The 21,589-nt window shown below is 37.0% G+C and overlaps 1 protein-coding gene and 1 long non-coding RNA gene across 3 annotated transcripts in view; one reads left to right on the top strand and one right to left on the bottom strand.

Annotated features, from left to right (window-relative positions):
* USP2 (ubiquitin specific peptidase 2) overlaps window positions 1-646 on the bottom strand; it is a 31,528-nt gene extending 30,882 nt beyond the window's left edge. Inside the window, exon 1 of one of the 2 annotated variants that reach the window (XM_007494644.3) lies at window positions 307-646. In XM_007494644.3, the coding sequence (XP_007494706.1) occupies window positions 307-579 (273 nt within the window). In that variant the 5' untranslated portion in view covers window positions 580-646. The remainder of the gene's footprint in view (window positions 1-306) is intronic. The other variant, XM_007494642.2, reaches the window with a different exon arrangement.
* On the top strand, window positions 430-15,731 carry LOC103094468 (uncharacterized). Its single transcript, XR_001630095.2, has 2 exons — window positions 430-1,323; window positions 15,572-15,731. It is a non-coding gene; the product is annotated as an uncharacterized LOC103094468 (long non-coding RNA).
* Window positions 15,732-21,589: the final 5,858 nt, after the last annotated feature.

The raw sequence follows: 21,589 nt of genomic DNA, 5'->3' as shown, positions 1-21,589 counted from the left end.
CCCAGGCACACGACACCCAGAGCACCCCTTGAGCCGGGCACGGGAGAGTGACAACACGCCAGGCGACTGGTACCCAGAACTGGCTCTGCCTAGGCACAGCGGACACTCCCCCCACACAGCTCGAGCCCCCGGAGCACAGGCTCCCCACCCCCACGCCCCCGGTGTCCGCTCCGGCGCCGGGGGCACGTTCATCCCGTTCTGCCAGACAACAGCCGGCGCCCACCTCGAACATTCCCCCAGCAGGGGGTCGCTCCTCCCCTCCCCCTCCTCCTCCCCCCGCCCCAATCCCGAACAGGTGGCACCTACCTGGTTCTCTAAGGGTGGATGTGCCAAGCCGAAAACAGGCATGGAGCTGCGGGTAAGTCCCGCCTGACACTGGCGCGGCGCAGTGAGCAACAGCTGACGCAGAGGGCTCCTTGGCCCTGGCTCCTGCCCGCCTCTCCCCACCTCCGCCAGGGGCCCCAATGAGGACCTCCCCAGGAAAACAGCGCCACCCAGCGGATAGTCGCCGCACAGCGTTCCAGGACTGTCTGGCCACGCCCCGTACGTCCTCACGTCACTGAGACGCGGAGCATCCATTGGCTCTTTATTATTGTGACCTGATGGAGCCTCTCCCGGCCTTCGTTTCCGAGGCAACTGATGTAAACAGAACCACGTGGAGTAGAAGCACGCGGGGATCGATAGAAGGTGTGGAGATCGGAGGAAATGGAAGAGTGTTGCTTAGGTAGAGGAAACAAAGAACCCATAGAGCATATGATTTAGCTCTAGAAATGAACATCTAGTCCAACTCTCTTCTTTTGCAAATTATCTGGGGAAGCAGTGGTGGAATCTGAACTTCAGCTCAGTTACCAACTTCCCGTTCTATGATCCAATCAGCTTCTACAGAACTGGCTCTAAGCTTCCTGGGATGGATTCAGGTCCTTCATCTCATTAGCAATAAACACATCAGCTCCCCTTCCTTTGCTGGTAATTTCCGCTGAATCGGATGATCTCCTATCGTCCTTCAGCTCTTCTCCCTTGCCCGCCCAGCTGGAAGGCGCGAACCTTCATCCCACCAGGATAGTAGAAATGGTTTAATTTGAGAATGCTCAGAAAAATGAGCCTGGGAGTCTCCTTTGACTGGAGTTGGGTAAAAAAGACTGGGGCAGAGAGAAAATTTGGATAGTCATGCATTCATCTTTCATTCAGTATTTACGTCTTTGAACAAAAGTAAATAATATATTACGGGACTGCTTTGTGCTAAGCTTTGTGGAATAAATGCTAAAACAAGACATCCTCTTCCCTTAAGGAGGTTACGTTCCAATAGGGGGAGATAGCAAAAAGGTGAGTGGCGGTCAGGGTAAGGCTTTATAATTTGAGGAATGTGGAACTATAAAGAAGTCTATTGACTTGCCTTTTCCACAGAGACGCACCTTTTATATGTATCATCCCCTTTAAAGCCGCCCATCCCCATTCCATTCAGAAACAAAGGTAATACTGAAGGAATGAATTGAATGAATGAAAGCATTTAAATGCTTATCACATGACAGTAGTAACTAGGGAAGTAGTAGTAATAGACTGGAGCGGCAAGGTGATGCAATGGACAGCACAGAGCACAGGGCTTGGACTCAGGGAGAACTGAATTCAAAATTGACCTCACTTATTAGCTGTGTGACCCTGGACAAGTCACTTGCCTCAGTTTGCTCATCTGATGTAAAATGAGCTGGAGGGGGAAATGTCAAACCATTCCAGTACTAAGCACTAGAATATGTACAAAAACAACCTTCAAACTGCCCACTTTTATCAGATTCTAAGTTCCTTGAGGGAGGAACCGTCTTTTGCATCTTTTTTGGTTTAAAAAAATATACCCAGGCTTAGCACAGTTTCTGGCACATAGTAGGTGCTTAATAAATGTTTACTGATGTGTCAACATAAAAATTTACATATATTTTTAAATGCATTTATAATTTATTTCACTTAATGCCCCCAAACTGAACAATAACACCATCTCCCAAATTAATCCTTATCATAAACATGCATAGTCTTAGAAAAACAAATTCCACATTAACCCCATCCAAATTCATTTTGTATTTTAAGCCAAGTTAAGTGGTTAAGTTAGCCCTCTGGATTCATGGTTTATCATTGCATTAATCAGAATTCTAAGGTTTTTCTAAATTCTTTTTCCTTTTATTCTTGTCACTGTATAAATTGTTCTGTTTCTATTCTCTTTGCCCTGCATCAATTCACAGAGTTCTTCAGTTTTCTCTGAAACTATTCATTTGATCATTTCTTGTGATACAATAATAATATATCATATATATATATGTACATACATGATAATATATCATATATATATTTCAGTCATGTCTGAACATGAGTCCAACTAGGATTTCATGGCAAAGATTCTGGAGTCATTTGCTATTTCCTTCTTGAGGTCATTTTCCAGATGAGGAAACTGAGGAAAATAGGGTTGTGAACCAGGGTCACAGCTAGTGTCTAAGTCTGAATTTAAATTCAGGTCCTCTTGACTTTGGGGCCAGCACTCTATCCACTATGCCATTCAACTTATTCACATATATATGCTGTGATTTATTTAAGCCATTTCCCAATAGGAGGGCAGCCCTTTAGCTTCCGATTTTGGGCTACTACAAAAAGGGCTCCAATAAATATTTCAAAGGGCAGCTAGGATGGTGAATGGATAGTATGCCAGCTTAAAGTTGGGAAGACTCTTCTTCCTGGGTTCAAATCTGGACTCAGACACTTATTAGCAATGTGACCCTGAACAAATAATTTGTTTGTCTCAGTTTCTTCGACTGCAAAATGAGCTGGAGAAGAAAATGGCAAATCATTCCAGTATCTTTGCCAAGAAATTCTGAAATACGGTCATGAAGTGTCAGACATGACAGCAACATAGATATTTTGGTGCATATAGGTACTTTCCCCCTTTTATCTCTTTGGGGGTTTAGGCCTTGTAGGGTATTGTTGGGTCAAAAGATAAACAATTTATAAATTTTGGGATATGGTTCTTAACTGTTTTTCAGAGTGTTATAGTAAGGAGAGCTTATACTGTAAAGGGTGAGAGTACACACATAGCAGAGTGGTGTTCAGGGAGGCACATTTTAGCTACAGGTATCTTGGAAGGAGCTATATACTCTTTAAAAAAACTTATTTATAGGTGAATGGGGTTAAGTGACTTGTCCAGGCTCACACAGGTAGGAAGTATCTGAGGCCAGATTTGGATTCAGGTTCTCCTGACTCAAGGTTTGTCACTTTATTTCCTGAGCCACTTAGTTGCCCCTGGTGCCATATACTATTGCAGGAACAAATGCTAGAATTGATTGAGTATTGATTTATAGTTTAAGAACTGGAGATGGTAAGAAGGAAAAACACAGTATGAAGTGGCTAGCCAGTTGGGGAGGTTATGGAGACAATGTTTAGAATGTAGGGAATGGTAGAAAAGAAATTGAACAGTCCATAAATGAACTTCCTTAAAAAAAAAAAGATCAGGACCAGATAGATCGACAAGGGAATTCTACAGAACATTTAAAGATCAATTAATTTCAACATTAAATGTTATTGGAAATAATAGATAAAGGAAGAGTTTTTACCAAACTCCTTTTATGAAAGAATTTGTGAAAGATGGCACTGATAGCTAAACCAGGAAGAGCAAAGCCAAAGAAAGTTACAGACCAATTTCATCAATAAATGTAGATACAAAAATCCTAAATAAAATATTGGCTAGTAGACTACAATAATACATAACAAAGATTATACATTCTGATGAAACAGAATTTATACCAGGAAGCAGAGCTGGTTTAATATAAGGAAAACTATTAATATAATTGATCATATTAATAACAAAAGTAATAAAAATCATATGATTATATTAATAGATGGAGAAAAAGCCTTTGATAAAATACAACACTCATTCCTATTAAAAATGCTGGAAAGCATAGGTATAAATGATGTTTTTCTTCAAATGATATGAAACATCTACTTAAAACCACCAGCGAGTATTATTTGTAATAGAGATAAGTTAAAAGACTTTCCAACAAGATCAGGAGTGAAACAAGGATGCCCATTATCACCAATATTATTTAATATTGCATTAGAAATACTAGCAATAACAGTAAGAAAAGAAAAAAATTGAAAGACTTGGAATGAGCAAAGAGGTAATAAAACTTTTTGCAGACAATATTATGGTACTATTAGAAAATCTTAGAAATTCAATAAAAAGTTAGTTGAAACTATTAATAATTTTAGTAAAGTAGAAGGATAAATAATAAACCCTTATAAATCATTAGCATTTTCATAACTAAGAAAGTCCTACAAGAGGAAATAGAAAGATATTCCACTTAAAATAACCACAGACAGAATAAAATATCTAAGAATATGTCTACTAAAACAAACCCAGGAACTATAAGAACATTATTATAAACACTTTTTGCAAAAGAAAGTCAGATATAAATAATTGGAGAAATATTAATTGTTCATGGATGGGCTGAGCCAATATAATTAGAATGACAATCCTACTTAAACAGACCTACTTATTCAATGCCATCCCAATCAAATTATCCAAAAAAATTATCTTATTGTGCTAGAAAAAAATAACAATTCATCTGAAAGAACAAAAGATCAAGAATAACAAAAGAAGCAATAAAAAATGTAAAGGAAAGAGGACTAGCAGTACCAGACGTTAAGCTGTATTATAAAGCAGTAATTATTTAAACTACCTGGCACTGGCTAAGAAATAAAAAATAATAATTAATGGAAAAGAAGAGACATACAATGAATAGTAGTAAAAGATTATAGTAACCTTGTATTTGAAAAAAAAATATATGCACATATATATAAATCCAGACTATTGGGATAGGAAATTGCTGAGATAAATATAAAGTGGTTTTACAGAAACTTGGTAAAGACCAGTATGTTACACCATTCACTAAGATCAAATGGATATATGATTGAGACATGAAAGGAACTATCATAAGCACTTTAGAAGAAAAGGAAACATATTATCTATAGGATTTATGGGCAGGAAAAGAATTTATGAGTAAACAAGAGATGGAGAGTGTTGTGAGATGTAAAATGTATAATTTTGAGTACATTAAATTAAAAAGTTTTTGTACAAATAAAATAAATGTTCCCAAGATTAGAAGGAAAGAAGAAAATTGGGGGGTGGGCAGAAATGATCGTAGACAGTCTCTTAGAAGTTTCATAATGAAAATATATAGTGAACTTTGTCAAACTTATGAGCATAGGTGTTACCCCCCAACTGATAAATGAGCAAAATATATGAACAGTTTTTGGTTGAAGAAATGAAAGACATATACATGAAAAAAATGCTCTAAACCACTATTGATTAGGGAAATGAAAAGCAAAACAGTTCTGAGATATTATCTCACACATCATATTAGCTAAAATGGCAAAAGTGCAAAATGACAAATGTTGGAGGGGATATGGAAAAGTGGTGACATTAATACACTGTTGGTAAAATTGTGCATTGATCCAACCATTTTAGAGAGCAATTTGGAATTACAGAGAGTCATAAAACTGTGTGTATTCTTAGACCCAGCAAAACCATTATTATATAATTTGAATTAATATTCAAATATTAAATCTATATTTGAATAACTTGTGAATGTTAACCTTTAGAGAATGGACTGAGAAGTGGAAACATGAAACACATAATTTATATGTTTTGTTGAATGATGCCTCCTATGGTGTGGGTGAATAAAAAAAAGGGGAAATGAAGTGAAACCACTGTTGGAACTTTCCAGAAATAGTGTTAGGAAAGTGGCAATCACTAATTAGAACATTAGACACCACCTCTTCCCCTACCCTTCCTCCCCTCAGGGCAGAAGTTCTGTCTTAAAATAGTTGTGGGTCTCTGAGATGGTTATACAGTATTGATTTGATGATTAATCCTCAAACACGAAATAGGAAGGAATACAGGTCTGTATGCAGTGGTATTGCAGAATGCTTGGCAGGAAGAGGGGTGGATGATCCAATGGGACATGAAGAATGGCTTGGATTATGAGACTCAACAGATAAAGTAGACCAAGTGCTGATTAGGATAGCCTGGTCCCATTGGAGACCTGAGTGGATTAAATTGCAAGTCATTCAGAGAATTCTAAAATTCTTAGCACAGTGCCTGAATCATAGAAATTACTTAATGAATGCTTGACTAGCTACAATCTTAGTGTTGGAAAGGACTTTGAGATCCAGACCATCCACAGGATTCCCCTGGAAAGTGTGTAAGAGAGGTGATTGACCTCTGACTTTTCTTGAATACTTCAAATGCCACAGAGCTCATTATTTTGAGTCATCCTTTCTATGTTATTAGAGGGTTCTTTATTTTTATTTATTTTTAGATTTTATTTAATTAGATGATTTAGAATATTTTCCCATGGTTACAAGACTCATGTTCTTTCCCTCCCCTCCCCACACTCCCTTCCTGATCTGATGCACAATTCCATTGGGTTTAACATGTGTCATTGATCAAGACCCATTTTCATATTATTAATATTTGCACTAGGGTGATCATTTAGAGTCTACTTTCCCAGTTATAGCCCCATCAGCCAATGTGATCAAGCAGTTGTTTTTTTACTTCTGTGTTTATTTTCCCACAGTTCTTCCTCTTTCTCCTAAGACCCTCCGAATAATTCTGGACTGTTGCATTGCTACTAGTAGAGAAGTTCATTACATTCGATTGTACCATAATGTATCATTCTCTGTGTACAGTGTTCTCCTGGTTCTGCTTCTTTCACTCTGCATCAATTCCTGGAGGTCGTTTCATAGAGGGTTTTAAAAAAAAATGAGCTTAGATTATTATTTCTCTATAACTTCCCCACACACATATAAGTTCTACCCTCTAGACTCTAGAGATTAGAGTTATATAGTGTACTTTCTCTTCCCTAAGATTGCCTTTTAAATAATTGAAGCCAGTGATTGAACATCTTTTAAGTCTTCCCATTTCCATACTAAACATTTTAGTTTGTTTAATTGTTTTCCAGGAAAGATAGTTGAGGGAGCAATCAGGAGCCCACTGAGTGGTTTGCCATTTCTTAAGATCATTTTGAAGATGAGGACCTAAGGAAAACAGGGTTAATTATTATGCTACTTATGTTATATTATGTTGATTCTTTTCCTAATGTTGAATGATCCTTGTACACCTGTTATAAAAATAACTTGATAATAATGAATAATTTCTTAGATAAATCACTGTAGTCTGTTTGATAGGGTTTTTAAAGAAAGTTTTTGGTCATTTAAAATTGGAGTTACTTATTGATTTTCTAATTTTAAAAAATGCATATTTATTTAATTAATCCTCCCTTTTTCTATTTTGTTAATGTATGATTTTAAAGATACACTTTTCTCCCTGGACTGCTTTAACTACATCTGAGAAATTTTAGTAGGTTATTTCATCATTATTATTTTATTTCATGTAATTATCTATGATTTTTTCTTTGACCTACTCATTATCTAACACTTTGTTTTAAAGTATCCATTTGAGTCTGTATTTGTTATTTGTGGACCAATCTTATTGTATTATGATCTATAAAGAATGCATTGCTTATTTTTTCCCCTTTATATTTATTTCCAGTATCTCTATGTCCTAAAAATGGTCATATTTTATAAAAGTTCCATGTGGTGCAGATAAATATGTATATATTTTTTGCTATTATAAATATTATAAATCTATTTCTTCCAGAAATTTGTTGAGTTCTCTATCTTCCATTTTTTAATCTTTCTGTTAGACATATCCAAAATTGATAGAGATTAAATTCTCCTATCAGTATTGTGGTACCATCTATATCATCTTGCAGCTCAGATGTTTCCTTTATGAATTTGGATGCTAAGGTATTTGGAATATATGCATTTATTATTGATATTGGTTTGTTGTCTTTGATTCCTTTACAAGTGGTAGGATTAGATTGATTAGATTTCCTAACTTTTTGCTTATGGATAGTTAGATCACTGACTTTTTAGAATAATGGTCAGAATTCACATGAAATTAGAAGAGGGAATAAACATGAGAAGATATAACCTGCTGTTGAAGCAATTCCAAGTGGACCAATTTAAACAAGTTGTTGATTCCAAAAAATGAGAAATGGATAGTTTTCCTTCTGGGCTATTATTTCCCCTTTACCAACTCATGCTTGCAAGTTGAGTCAGCTGTGAGGCTTTAGGATCAAAGCATACTTTTAATCATGTATCTCATGACTACTCCCCTCTCCTCATTATGCACTTGTTTTTAATAGTCAGCCAGTAGACATAATCAGTCCAAAGCAAAAATATTTGCTGACAAGGCAGCATAAGAACAGCATTAACAAAACATTCCTCCCATAAATTAGGGTACACTCTCCCAGAATTACATAGAATAGCCTTTGAAAAAAGAATAGGTTCAAACTTAGTACAATAGTAGCAAGGCACCTCACTTAGGGAACACATGTTGCCAAAGTAACTTGCACCTCCAGCAATATGGATCTCAGGGGCCTTTCCTTTAGTGATGTCCTCATACTGTTTTCCCCTGGGGATAGTATCTTTGCTGGGCAGATCATATAGCTGGGCTTCTTGGACTGGTTCTTCTCTTACATGGCCAAAGCCAGATCTCTTCCATTTTTACATTTTTAATTAATTAATTAATTTTTCAGGTACATGTACAAACAATTTTTGACAATTGTTTTCTGACCCTTTTAGAATTCAGATTTTCTCCTTTCCTCTTTCACCCCTTGCTCTCTGAGGTAATAAATAATGAGAAAGGTTGTATTAGTTCTTTCATGCAGTACCTTTTCCATATAGCTCATGTTGTGAAAGAAGACACATCACACAGAATAAGAAACTTATGAAGGAAATATAGTGGAAGATGGCATGCTCTGATCTGCAATCAAGCTCTAACACTTCCTTCTTTGGCTGTAGATAGCATTTTTCTTTTTCTAATTTACTTTTTTGATTTTTAAAACATTTTGTTAAAATATTTTAATTTTACAAATTACATGAAATAACAATTTTCCACATAAGTTTTCTGGAGTTATATATTCCAGATTGTTTCCCTTCCTCCCAGAGATGGCAAGCAAGGGATTGGATAGCAGTTTTCATCATAAGTCCCTTCTGGTTTTCTTGGAAACTTGCATTGCAGATAATGGTTTAGTCTATCACACTGTATAATATTTCTGTTACTGTATACATTGTTTTCCTGATTCTGATCATTTTCCTTTGTATCAGTTCATATAAGTCTTTCCAAGTTTTTCCAAATTCATTCAGTTCATCATGGTTCTCTTCTTGACTCAAGAGTTTTACACTCCTCAGAACCTTCTTCTGCCTTGACTCTTCCCCCCCCCCTCCTTTTTTTTCTGATCAATCCTATCTATTTTATTTTAAACATTTATTTTTTAAAGTTTTTTTTTTTGGGTCATGTTTTTTTTTTCCTTGAAAATTTTATTTTATTAGTTAATTTAGAATATTTTCCCATGGTTACAAGAATCATGTTCTTTCCCTCCCTTCCCCCCCACCCCTGAAGATGACGCACAATTCCACTGGGTTTTACATGTGTCGTTGATCAATACCTATTTCTATATTATTGATATTTGCATTAGCGTGATCATGTAGAGTCTACATCTCCAATCATATCCTCATCAGCCCATGTTATCAAGCAGTTCTTTTTCTTCTGTGTTTATATTCCTATAGTTCTTCCTCTGGATGTGGATAGCATTCTTTCTCATAAATCTCTCAGAATTGCTGTGGATCATTGCATTGCTGCCAGTAGAGAAGTCCATTACATTGATTGTACCACGGTGTATCAGTCTCTGTGTATAATGTTCTCCTGGTTCTGCTCCTTTCACTCTGCATCACTTCCTGGAGGTTGTTCCAGTCTCCATGGAATTCCTCCACTTTATTATTTCTTTTAGCACAATAGTATTCCATCACCAACAGATACCACAATTTGTTCAGCCATTCCTCAATCAGAGGGCATCCCTTCATTTTCTAATTTTTTGCCACCACAAAGAGCGTGTCCTGCCTTGACTCTTAACATGTTCCCTTATGGGTATAACATCTTCTGCTGAGTAACTATTTCATGATATCATAGCTGATATGTGTGAGTGCAGGAGGATTTCATTTCATGAGCTGGATGCTTCTTTGCTTCCAAGGGTCACAATATTCAGAGCTCTCTTCAGCCTTTCCTGTCTCCTTAAAGAGTTTGTCTCAATATAAAGTCATCAAGAGCCTGACCATTTCTTAGCTAGCCAATGGCTAGCTGCTGTTTTTTTCTATAAGTTTCAATTTAGAGAACATATTTTGCAAAAGAGTAACAAGACCTAGGTCTGCCTTACACTTCACTTAAGACCTTGACATCTTATTATCTTTGTTACTTGTCCTTTTACCTTCTGCATTTTTATTAGCTGAATTGGGAGGAGAGGACAAATTAATTAGAATCACACTAATAACAAATTAATCATAAATAACTCCTCCTACTTCTATCCCATTATATATTATAAACAAACAAATATCATTATAACTGATATAAATCAACCACTTTAATAAAGAGATCAAAAGAATCTGTAAACTGAGACAATAAGCACTTGATTTCCTTGCTGAGTGGAGAGATCATAACAGGTCTAAGGCTCCTGATAAACCAAGGACCCTGATTCTTTGTTTCTACAGTTATTATAGGTTGAAGGGACTAAGACAAACAAAATGTAGGGATTGTCACCTTTTTTTTTTTTTAAAACTAATGGAAAGGATCAGAATTTTTCCAAATTCAGGTAACAGTGGGGAAAGGGGTGGAGGTTAGTTTATGATTTCCCTGAAATTGGAGGGACATTGACTGGGGAAGAGAATGTTTTCCCCAAAGTTGGAGCAATACTGGGGAGGAGGGAATTTTATAAATTTCCTGAATTTGGGTGGCTCACAAGAAGTTAAAACCCAACTTCACAGTGATAGCTAGCTAGCACAATGGATAGAGAGCCACACCTGGAGTTGGAAGGACCTGGGTTCAATTTGGCCTCAGATACTTCCTACCTATGTGACCCTGAGCAAGTCACTAAACCCCAATTGCCTAGTTCTTGCCACTCTTCTGTCTTAGATGGATACTATGTCAGAAGGTAAGAGTTAAAAAAAAACAAAACCTCATAACTTCACAAAATGTTTGGATAAAGGGCAAGGAGTTATTCATGCTTTTTTTTTTTTAAATATATTTTATTTGATCATTTCCAAGCATTATTCGTTAAAGACATAGATCATTTTCTTTTCCTCCCCCCCACCCCCCATAGCCGACGCGTAAGTCCACTGGGCATTAGATGTTTTCTTGATTTGAACCCATTGCTTTGTTGATAGTATTTGCATTAGAGTGTTCATTTAGAGTCTATCCTCTGTCATGTCCCCTCAACCTCTGTATTCAGGCAGTTGCTTTTCCTCGGTGTTTCCACTCCCATAGTTTATCCTTTGCTTATGAATGGTGTTTTTTATTCCTGGATCCCTGCAAGTTGTTCAGGGACATTACACCGCCACTAATGGAGAAGTCCATTACGTTCGATTATACCACAGTGTATTAGTCTCTGTGTACAATGTTCTCCTGGTTCTGCTCCTCTCGCTCTGCATCACTTCCTGGAGGTTGTTCCAGTCTCCATGGAACTTCTCCACTTTATTATTCCTTTTAGCACAATAGTACTCCATCACCAACATATACCACAGTTTGTTCAGCCATTCCCCAATTGATGGGCATCCCCTCGTTTTCCAGTTTTGGGCCACCACAAAGAGTGCAGCTATGAATATTTTTGTACAAGTCTTTGTGTCCATTATCTCTTTGGGGTACAGACCCAGCAGTGCTATGGCTGGGTCAAAGGGTAGATATTCTTTTGTCGCCCTTTGGGCATAGTTCCAAATTGCCCTCCAGAATGGTTGGATCAATTCACAACTCCACCAGCAATGAATTAATGTCCCTACATTGCCACATCCCCTCCAGCATTCATTACTTTCCTTTGCTGTTATGTTAGCCAATCTGCTAGGTGTGAGGTGATACCTCAGAGTTGTTTTGATTTGCATCTCTCTGATTATAAGAGATGTAGAACACTTCTTCATGTGCTTGTTAATAGTTTTGATTTCTTTATCTGAGAACTGCCTATCCATTTCCCTTGCCCATTTATCAATTGGAGAATGGCTTGATTTTTTGTACAATTGATTTAGCTCATTATAAATATGAGTAATTAAACCTTTGTCAGAGGTTTCTATGAAGATTTTTTCCCAATTTGTTGTTTCCCTTCTGATTTTAGTTATATTGGTTTTGTTTGTACAAAAGCTTTTTAGTTTGATGTAGTCAAAATTATTTATTTTACATTTTGTGATTCTTTCTATATCTTGCTTGGTTTTAAAGCCTTTCCCCTCCCAAAGGTCTGACATGTATACTATTCTGTGTTTACCCAATTTACTTATGGTTTCCTTCTTTATGTTTAAGTCACTCACCCATTTTGAATTTATCTTGGTGTAGGGTGTGAGGTGTTGATCTATTCCTAGTCTCTCCCACACTGTCTTCCAATTTTCCCAGCAGTTTTTATCGAATAGCGGATTTATGTCCCAAAAGCTGGGATCTTTGGGTTTATCGTATACTGTCTTGCTGAGGTCGCTTTCCCCCAGTCTATTCCACTGATCTTCCTTTCTGTTTCTTAGCCAGTACCAAATTGTTTTGATGACTGCTGCTTTGTAATATAGTTTTAGGTCAGGGACTGCAAGGCCCCCATCATATGTGTTTTTTTTTTCATTATTTCCTTGGATATCCTTGATCTTTTGTTCTTCCAAATGAACTTTGTTATGGTTTTTTCTAAATCAGTGAAGAAGTATTTTGGTAGTTCAATGGGTATGGCACTAAATAGATAAATAAGTTTGGGTAGGATGGTCATTTTTATTATATTGGCTCGTCCTATCCATGATATTCATGCTTTTTTAAAAAATGTAACATGGGTCAAAGAGTACCTATGGTTTTCCCTTTAGGATAGTTCCTGTGAAGATTGGATTTGACTCTCCCCTGATTGTTAAGAGCCAAATCTAATCTTCACATTCCAAATTGTTCTCCAGAGTGGTTGGTCCAGGTCATAACTCCACCAACAATGTTATTAGTGTCCCTATTTTTCCATGTTCCTTCTAGTATTTGTCATTTTCCTTTTTTTGGTCATGTTAGAAAATCTAAGAGGTGTGAGGTATTACCTCAGAATTGTTTTAATTTGCATTTCTCCAATCAATTAGTGATTAGGATCATTTTTCATATGATTACAGATAGCCTTGATTTCTTCTTCTGAAGCTCTTAGTTTTGGCCACTTATCAGTTGGAGAATGGTTTTGTTTTAATAAAATCAACTCAATTCTCTATATATTTGAGAAATAAGGCTTTTATCAGAGAAACTAACTGTAAAATTTTTTCCCTTCTAGTTTCTTGCTTTCATTATAATTTTGGCTTCATTGGTTTTGTGGCAATTTAAAATTTAGATGATCTGCCATTTGGTGAATATATGTTTAGCAATAATATCACTTCATTGCCTATGGTACCTTTTAACAGAATGTAGTTTCCTTGATTATCTCTTTTAATTAGGTCTCTTTTTGCTTTTTCTTTGTCTGAGATCATGATTGCTGCCCATGCCTTTTTTTTTTCTCCACCTAGCTGAAGCATAATAGATTCTGTTCCAGCCCTTATTTGAACTATGTGTAATGTCTTTCTATTTCAAGTGTGTTTCATATAATTGGATTCTGGTTTCTAATCAATTTTGCTATTTTATATTGTTTTATAGGTGAGTTCATTCCAATTACATTGATAAGTATAAATTACTCACTGTATTTTCTCCATGTCATTTTCTTCTTTCTCTCTCTTTTTATCCTGTAAAATCTTTTCCTTGATCCCCTCTTTTATGTGAGATAATTTCCCCCATTCTTCTTACCTTCCATTTTCACTCATTCTTTTTTTTACATCACTTCAATATAATCAACTCAGACCCATGCTCTTTGTCTACATAGACTCCTTCGAATTGCCCTAATAATTATAAAGATCTTATGAGTTATGTGTATCATCTTTCCTTTCCATATGGGAATGTAAATAGTTTAACCATATTAAGGCCCTTATGATTGATTTCTGTTTCATGTTTACCTTTTTTATGCTTCACTTGAGTCTTGTGATTAAATATTACATTTTATATTCAGCTTTGGTCTTTTCATTAGGAATACTTAAAAGTTTTCCTTTTTAATTAAATACCTATTTTTTATTCTAAAGGATTATATTTGGTTTTGCTGGGTTGGTGATTCTTGGTTGTAATCCTAGTTCCTTTGCCTTCTGGAATATTATATTCCAAGCCCTTAGCTCCTTTAATGTGGAAGCTGCTAAATATCGTATAATCATGATGTTGGCTCCATGATATTTGGAAGGTTTTTTTTTTTTGAATGCTTATGATATTTTCCTTTGACCTGAGAGCTCTGGAATTTGGCTATAATATTCCTGGGAGGGAATCAATACTGTGTATTGGTTCCAAGGCAGAAGAGTGGTAAGGGCTAGGCAATGGGAGTTAAGTGACTTGCCCAGGGTCACATAGCTAGGACGTGTCTGAGGCCAGAGGTGAACCTAGGACCTCCCATCTCTAGGCCTGGCTCTCAATCCACTGAGTTACCCAACTGCTCCATAATTCTGCTTTTTAAGGAGTTATTTTTAGTATTTTTGTGTACATCTATTACCAAGCTATTCATTCTTTTTTCATAATTTTCTTGTATTGTTCTCATTTCTTTCCCCAATTTCCCCTTTATCACGCATATCTTTCTCTAGCTTTTCCAGGAATTCTTGTTGAAATTGTATCTAATTTGCAAAATATTCCCATTTTGCAGAGTGTAGAGCACTAGACCTGGAATTAAGAAAACCTGAGCTCAAGTCTGGCTTCAGACTTTACTTGCTCTGTGACACTGGGGCAAGTCCTTTAACCCTATTTACCTCAATTTCCTCATCTATAAAAAGAGAGCTAGGAAGGAAATGGTAAACCATTCTAGTACCTGCTAAGAAAACCCCAAATAAGGTCACAAAGTATTGTACATGACTGAAATGACTGAATAACAAAAATTTTCATGTTGTCTTCTTCAGAGTTTATGTCTTGGTCTTCCCTGCCATTGTAGTAGTTTTTAATGGCATATTTATTTACTTTTATTTTTTAAAGGTTGTTCATTTTTCTAACCCATTTATTCACTTTGAACTTTATGTTAAATTTAGACTCTGCTCACCTACAGGTGGGGCAGCACTGTCCCAAGCTTCAGGCTTTTCTGTGATTCTATTTTCAGAGCTAGTTTTGGGGGTTGTATTTTCTTGAAAAATTTAAATAGATGATTTAGAATATTTTTCCATGGTTACAAGATTCATGTTTGTCTGGTTTTGGTTTTTGATACTTTCAAGGAGTGTGATCTGGGGAGAGGTGCTCTCCTGCTCTCCTGGTCTGTGCTCTGGTCTTTACTCAAGAAAGAAACCTGCTTCTTTGTACCTGAAAGAACTACCAATCCTCTTGGCTCTTGAACTGTGATCTTGTCCCTTGTTTCCACAAATGCTAATGCTCTTCTCCACCCTGAAACATTTCTAGGTGAAGAGGTCCAGAAGTTGCTGCTGCTGTTGAAGACACTTCCAAAGCCCACCACTGGTGTTACTGCTACATGTGCTTCGGCTGACCCCAAACCTGGCATCACAGACCTCTGCTTTCAACCACCTAAGTTGTCTTTGGTTGAAAAAAAATGTTTCTCTTGGATCTTTTGTTGGCCACGTTGCTCCAGAATTCAATCTGATGCATTACTTCAAAGTTGTTTGGAGGAGAATACTGGGAAAGTTCATCTGGGTTGCAACCTTCACTCTGACATATTGGCTTTCTCTAGCTATTGCAGCTTGCCCAGGCTCATCTTTGAGGAAACTTTATTTCATAGTAGACTTCTCCATTCTCACATACATTTTATTGTCCTATCCCTCCTACTCCAGATATGATTTATTTCCCATACATAAAAGGTAATATTAAACATAAAAGACCCCTAGTATGCATTAGAAAATAATTAGAACAGAATTTAGCTTGCTCATGATTACTGTTACAAACTTCTGGAAGATTGTTAAGAGAAACCTCCTCATGGCATTAAACAATCCAGCAATTTCTTTAATCAGATGATTCACATTTCACCTCTACAGTGAAAATATTGGGATTATACAATCTTGTTCTTTTTTTTTTTCCTGGTAGTCTATTTCCTGGCAGTGGTGATTTAATATAGGCACTTCCTCCCTGCAAGATTCTCCTGGAAGCAGCTTTCTTTCATCCTTATGAAGACAGCATCTACTCTTAGAATCTTCTATATGAAGACCCACGGGAGTCATTCTTTGCATGTACCAAGACCCTATTATACTGGGATAGAGAAGAACTCCTTTCCCTCTTCTTATTGAAATTACATTTTGTCACCTGATGATTGCATCCAAGAGGGGGTTACCAGCTCCAAGTTATCTCTTCTATCATTTAATGATGCTCATTTAATCAATGCCAGTGTAGCTGCCTCATGTGCACTTGTCATTCCCGGTCACCGAGAGACTACCACTATGTGAGAACAGAAGAGCTGAAGAGTCTTGGACACCTCTCTTACATCCACTCACTAGGGTAAAGATTAGTTACTGATTACAGCTTATTAGTTAACTATTACAAGTTCTTAGTGTACTACGTGATTTTCCTAAAGCACAGGTCTAACCATATCACAACCATATCAACCTTAATTGACAAAATTCCAATGGCTCCCTATTGTCTCTTGGATCTGTGAGATTTAAAATGGTTGAGGTCTTAAACTGTAGTGGTTAAAATAGTGGAAGATATAAATTGTGATAGATATAAGAGAGGGTGAGTAAATTTGACCGCAGAAATATGTTTCACTACAGTGTCTTGGGTTTAAAATCAAATATAAGGTGGTCGCCAGGGAAATATTCCCAATTATTCAAATACCCAAGTCAATTGGGTTTTATAGAGATTTTAATTAACAATACAATGAGTAATCAAGGAAAGAGAGAGAGCGTAAGAAAGGAATAAGTATGAAGGGCCTCAAAGCCAATATGACCTAGACCTGAGTCTTAAAAGAGAAATCAGTCAGTTTTTTATAACTCACCATAAGATCTGTCTAAGTAAGGATTTCTAATGACACCAGGCCAGCAGCATCTCAGCTGCTTTCACCAGCTCCCTCCTCCATCTGAATGTTTCAGAATCAGTCTCCTCAGAATGAGTCTCTCCAATCTGAATGTTTCAGAATGACTCCCAGCTCTTCCCTGAGCTCTTATTTTTAAGGGCAAAATCTTCTCTGTCACCTCCTCTAAGTCCTTACATCTACCAATCACTGTAGATGTTTCTAAAGGACCTCCCATTTTGAATTCACAGCTGAGTAGTTTTAATCTCTTTAGTAAGTTAGGAAAAAAATGCTGCTGTGTCGACAAATTTCATTAGAAAAAACCTCTGAATAAGTTATCACCCTTTTAGGTTTAAGTAGTTTACAAGTTGCCCCACCTTTATAGGTACTTAGTATCCCATTGTATCAATTCTAAAACAGTCATGACTCAAAGGACTTCCTGTCCCTTCCATAAGCATGGATCAAAGTACTTTTCATTGTTCTCAAGGAGCTCTCTGTCCTAAAGCAGTCCTAAGTAGGGTGGAGTAGGGATATTCCCAAGGCAAGGAGCCCCCACACTCAAGTAGAGTTCTCACCATCTGCTAGGGAATTTTTTAAAGTAGAAGATTCCCCAATGGGGGAAAACCCCTAACATTCATAAGTCTGAGAAATTTTGAGGTTTACAGATCACATACAAAATTCTCTGTTTTTCAAAGCCCTTTATAACTTAATGCCTCCTACTCTGGCAGTTTTCTTACATGTTACTCTCTACCATACCCCTAAATTCAGTGACAGTGGCCTCCCATCTTGTTCAAGACTCTCTATCTCTAGACTCTGGTTAATTTCTCTGACTGTCCCTCATATCTGAAATGTTCTTCCTCTTTATATCTTCCTATTGGCTTCCCTGGTTTCCTTTAAGCTCCAACTGAAATCCCATCTTCTACTTCCTTTCCTTCCTTCCTCCCTCCTTCCTTTCCTCCTTCCCTTCCTTCCTCCCTCCCTCCTTTCTTCTCTCCCTCCCTTCCTTATTTCCTTCCCACACAATTAAATGAAAAGCATAGAGAATTCAAGATCCCTCTGTGTTCATTCCTATTTAAATTTAATAAAAAGCTTTTAATCTGCCAGAGCAAATAGTACTCTTAAAGTGCCTTTAATATGTCTATGCTGTGTCTCTCATAACATTTCAAAATCATCCAACATACTTTAAAATATGAAACAGTAGAGATAACTTTGTTCATTGACCATCTGGTTATTGATATCAAAAGAGGCATTAAAGAGAGAGAATGCTTATCATGGAGGCCTTCACTGCTTTCTCTTGACATTGCATGGAGCACTCTTGCTGTTCATCTGTCATCCCTTATTCTTGCCACATGATCAGCCCATCTGTTCTTCCTATCATATATTCCCTTTTACTTCTGTTCTTTCTAGTTCCTTTTTCTACATTACAGCCTGCTCACACCCACCATGTACCCTCTATTGTCCTCCCTTTGATATTTATTTTATTTTTTAATTCTTCAGTGGCAGTTGTATTTATTATTATTTATTATTATATATTATATAATATAAATAATATTACATATTATTTATATGGTTATCTACCATATAGCAACACCACGAGAATGTTGGTATTAAAGAGTTGAACCTTTGTTTCTGTATAGTTGGCAGTTGTATTTATTATTATTTATTATTATATATTATATAATATAAATAATATTACATATTATTTATATGGTTATCTACCATATAGCAACACCACGAGAATGTTGGTATTAAAGAGTTGAACCTTTGTTTCTGTACAGTTGGAACTCCAGGACTATGTTCCCCAGAATTCCTTTTGTATTTCCCAGCATCTTTTCCCCTTCATTTACTTGCATCTTTATGTTATTGTTTATAAGTTTCTGTAGCTCCTCCTTCTTCCTCTTCTTCTCTCACGGTCGAGTTAGGCAGGTTTTACTCTAGCTTTTTATTTTAAGTTGTTATTAATAAATCTTATAAATATAATACTTGAGTATTTGAATATTAATTTTAATTCTCACATTCCCCATGGAAGTGTTAGGCAAAATTGTTTCTCAGGACTCTTCCAGCTGGAGCATTATATACATCATGTAGCATTGTGTTCCCTGCTCTATGTTCCATGCACCTTGGGGGCATTGAGGCAAGGGTGGGGGTAGGACTTTGTGGAGATGCTGGATAACTCTATTTAGAAATTAACAATTGGAAAGTGGATTCTGAGAGAAGAGCAGGAATGGGAGTGTTGTCTATCACATTCATATACTTAATCATATATTCAGTTTTATTTACCATCATCCTAGAGGCCTGACCTGTTCAGGAGAAGTATGGAAGAGATATGAGAATAGGAGAAAAAATCCACGAGGGAATCACTCAATTAAGAAATTAGAGCACATTCTTCCCCCGCCCCCCCCTTTGCTCTTTCTAGTTACTCAGACTATTCCTAATAACCTACTTCTTTTTTTTTTACACCCTTACATTCTGTCTTAGAATTAATACTATGTATTGGTTCCAAGGAAGAAGAGTGGTAAGAACTAGGAAATAGGGGTTAAGTGACTTGCCCAGGGTTACACAGCTAGGAAGTATCTGAGGTCATATTTGAATCTAGGATCTCCCATCTCTAGACCTGGCTCTCAATCCACTGAGCCACTCAGCTGCCCCCTATCCTATTTCTTTCAAGGCCTATGGATTGACCAGAGTTGACATGATGACTTCCTTGGATTTGCCTTGGAATTTCTCTAGCAACATCCTACCCCAATTATTTACCTACTTCAAATAGAAGCAAATCATAGTGTGTATATGTGAAATGAGGGCTATCCCTCTAATGGGTGTGTCACTGTAGATCTCAAAGGGAGGCAGAATAGAGCTCTCTAGTCTCTTTCCCTCATACCCTGTTCTTTACTTTCTTTTAAATACTTTAAGTTCTTCCAGGAGTGGAAGCAGGAGGTTGGGGCCAGAATCCTGGCTACTCTGCTCTCCTCATAAGTGGGGCTAGGATAATAGCTATTTGCTCCTTTAACTACTATTAGGCTAAGGGATATTAGGTTCAAGCTAATTTCTGATCACTGTTTCATTAATGGGGGGAAGCAATATCACTAGCTTTATATCCAAGGCTTGATTCCCTTCCCACCAAAAATACCAAATACCTTTAGTAATTAACAAAGAAATTCACTTATCCAATTTAAGTCAAACATAAAATTTTTAAAAATATATATTTAGGATAACATATGCCAGACAATATAGAATAAAGGATTTCTCCTATTAGTAGTGAAGTAACTCAGCTCAACTGAAAGCGAGAGTCCTAGATCTCACCCAAGGGGAAGTTCCCAGAAGTCTCTAGTGTAGTATGCTGGGAATAGGGACATGATTGAAACTTCCAGCCTTGCCTATCTACATGGAATTATTTTTGTCTTATGTCCTCCCATAAATCCTCTATAGAAGCCTCATCTACCTGAAGTCTTTCCTCTAGATCCTTTAATATTTTCTAGGTATCAATATAGCCTTTGTTTTATGAGAGATTTATGGGAATCTATGGACATATCTCCCTGAAATGAAGGCCTGTCATTTTGACACCAGTTTTCTTCCTAGGATGTTGTGTGGCTGTTCATCATGGAACATGACAATCTTCAGGAACTAAGTCATAGGTGACCTAAAGAATGATTGAGGAATATGTTGCAGGGAGTGTTGGTGGGCCACAACATGTTACAAGTGAGGTAGTGTTAAGGATGTTATTAAAGCAAGGTAAGTTTGAAAAATAAGATGACCAGTTCTTATAAGAGTGAGAGATGATCAGTTGATGGATAGCTGACATATTCATTTGGAATTGTCACAATTTCAAGAGAAATGGAGGAAGGCTCCCAGAACACAGAGTGGACCCCTTCTGACAAATTATGGGAGGACAAAATAAAGAGTCATACAGGACAGGAATGAAATGGAAAGGTGCATTCTACCTCATTGGTGAGATCATAGACCCCTTGGGGTATTGGAGTGGCTGAGCAGCATTCAGGTTCTCCATTGCCTATGTGTTGTTTTTGCTACAAGATTGGTTGTTGTATGCTGGCTCTCAAGGTCATTCTCCTACCTTTCTCAGGAGTTCAACACCTGGCTCACTGTTTTCTCTCCTCCTCAACTCTTTCCTTCATACAATGGGACTTCCAACATCCATGTTGATCTACCTTCAGACACCCTAAGCACTGAATTCTTCAGTGTCCTCAGATCTTATAACCCACTCCTTCACTTCATCATAGCCATGCGTTGACATAGTCACAATGGATCTGAACTTTAAGCAGAAGGTAAGCTAAGAACATTAAGCTTTAGTCTAGACTTCTATTCTTTTCTTCCATCCTCCCTCTCTTGGTGACCTCATCAATTCCCATGGATTTAATTACCTTCTTTATGCAGAAGTCTTAAAGAGCTATCTATCCAGTTTCAGTCTTTCCTCTGGGCTTCAATCTTATATCACCAGTTGCCTATTG

This window comes from Monodelphis domestica, chromosome 4 (genome assembly GCF_027887165.1).
Source record: "Monodelphis domestica isolate mMonDom1 chromosome 4, mMonDom1.pri, whole genome shotgun sequence".
Classification (NCBI taxonomy): Eukaryota; Metazoa; Chordata; class Mammalia; order Didelphimorphia; family Didelphidae; genus Monodelphis; species Monodelphis domestica.
The sequence above is the reverse complement of the archived record's forward strand: the minus strand, read 5'-3'. Positions and strand labels throughout refer to the sequence as shown.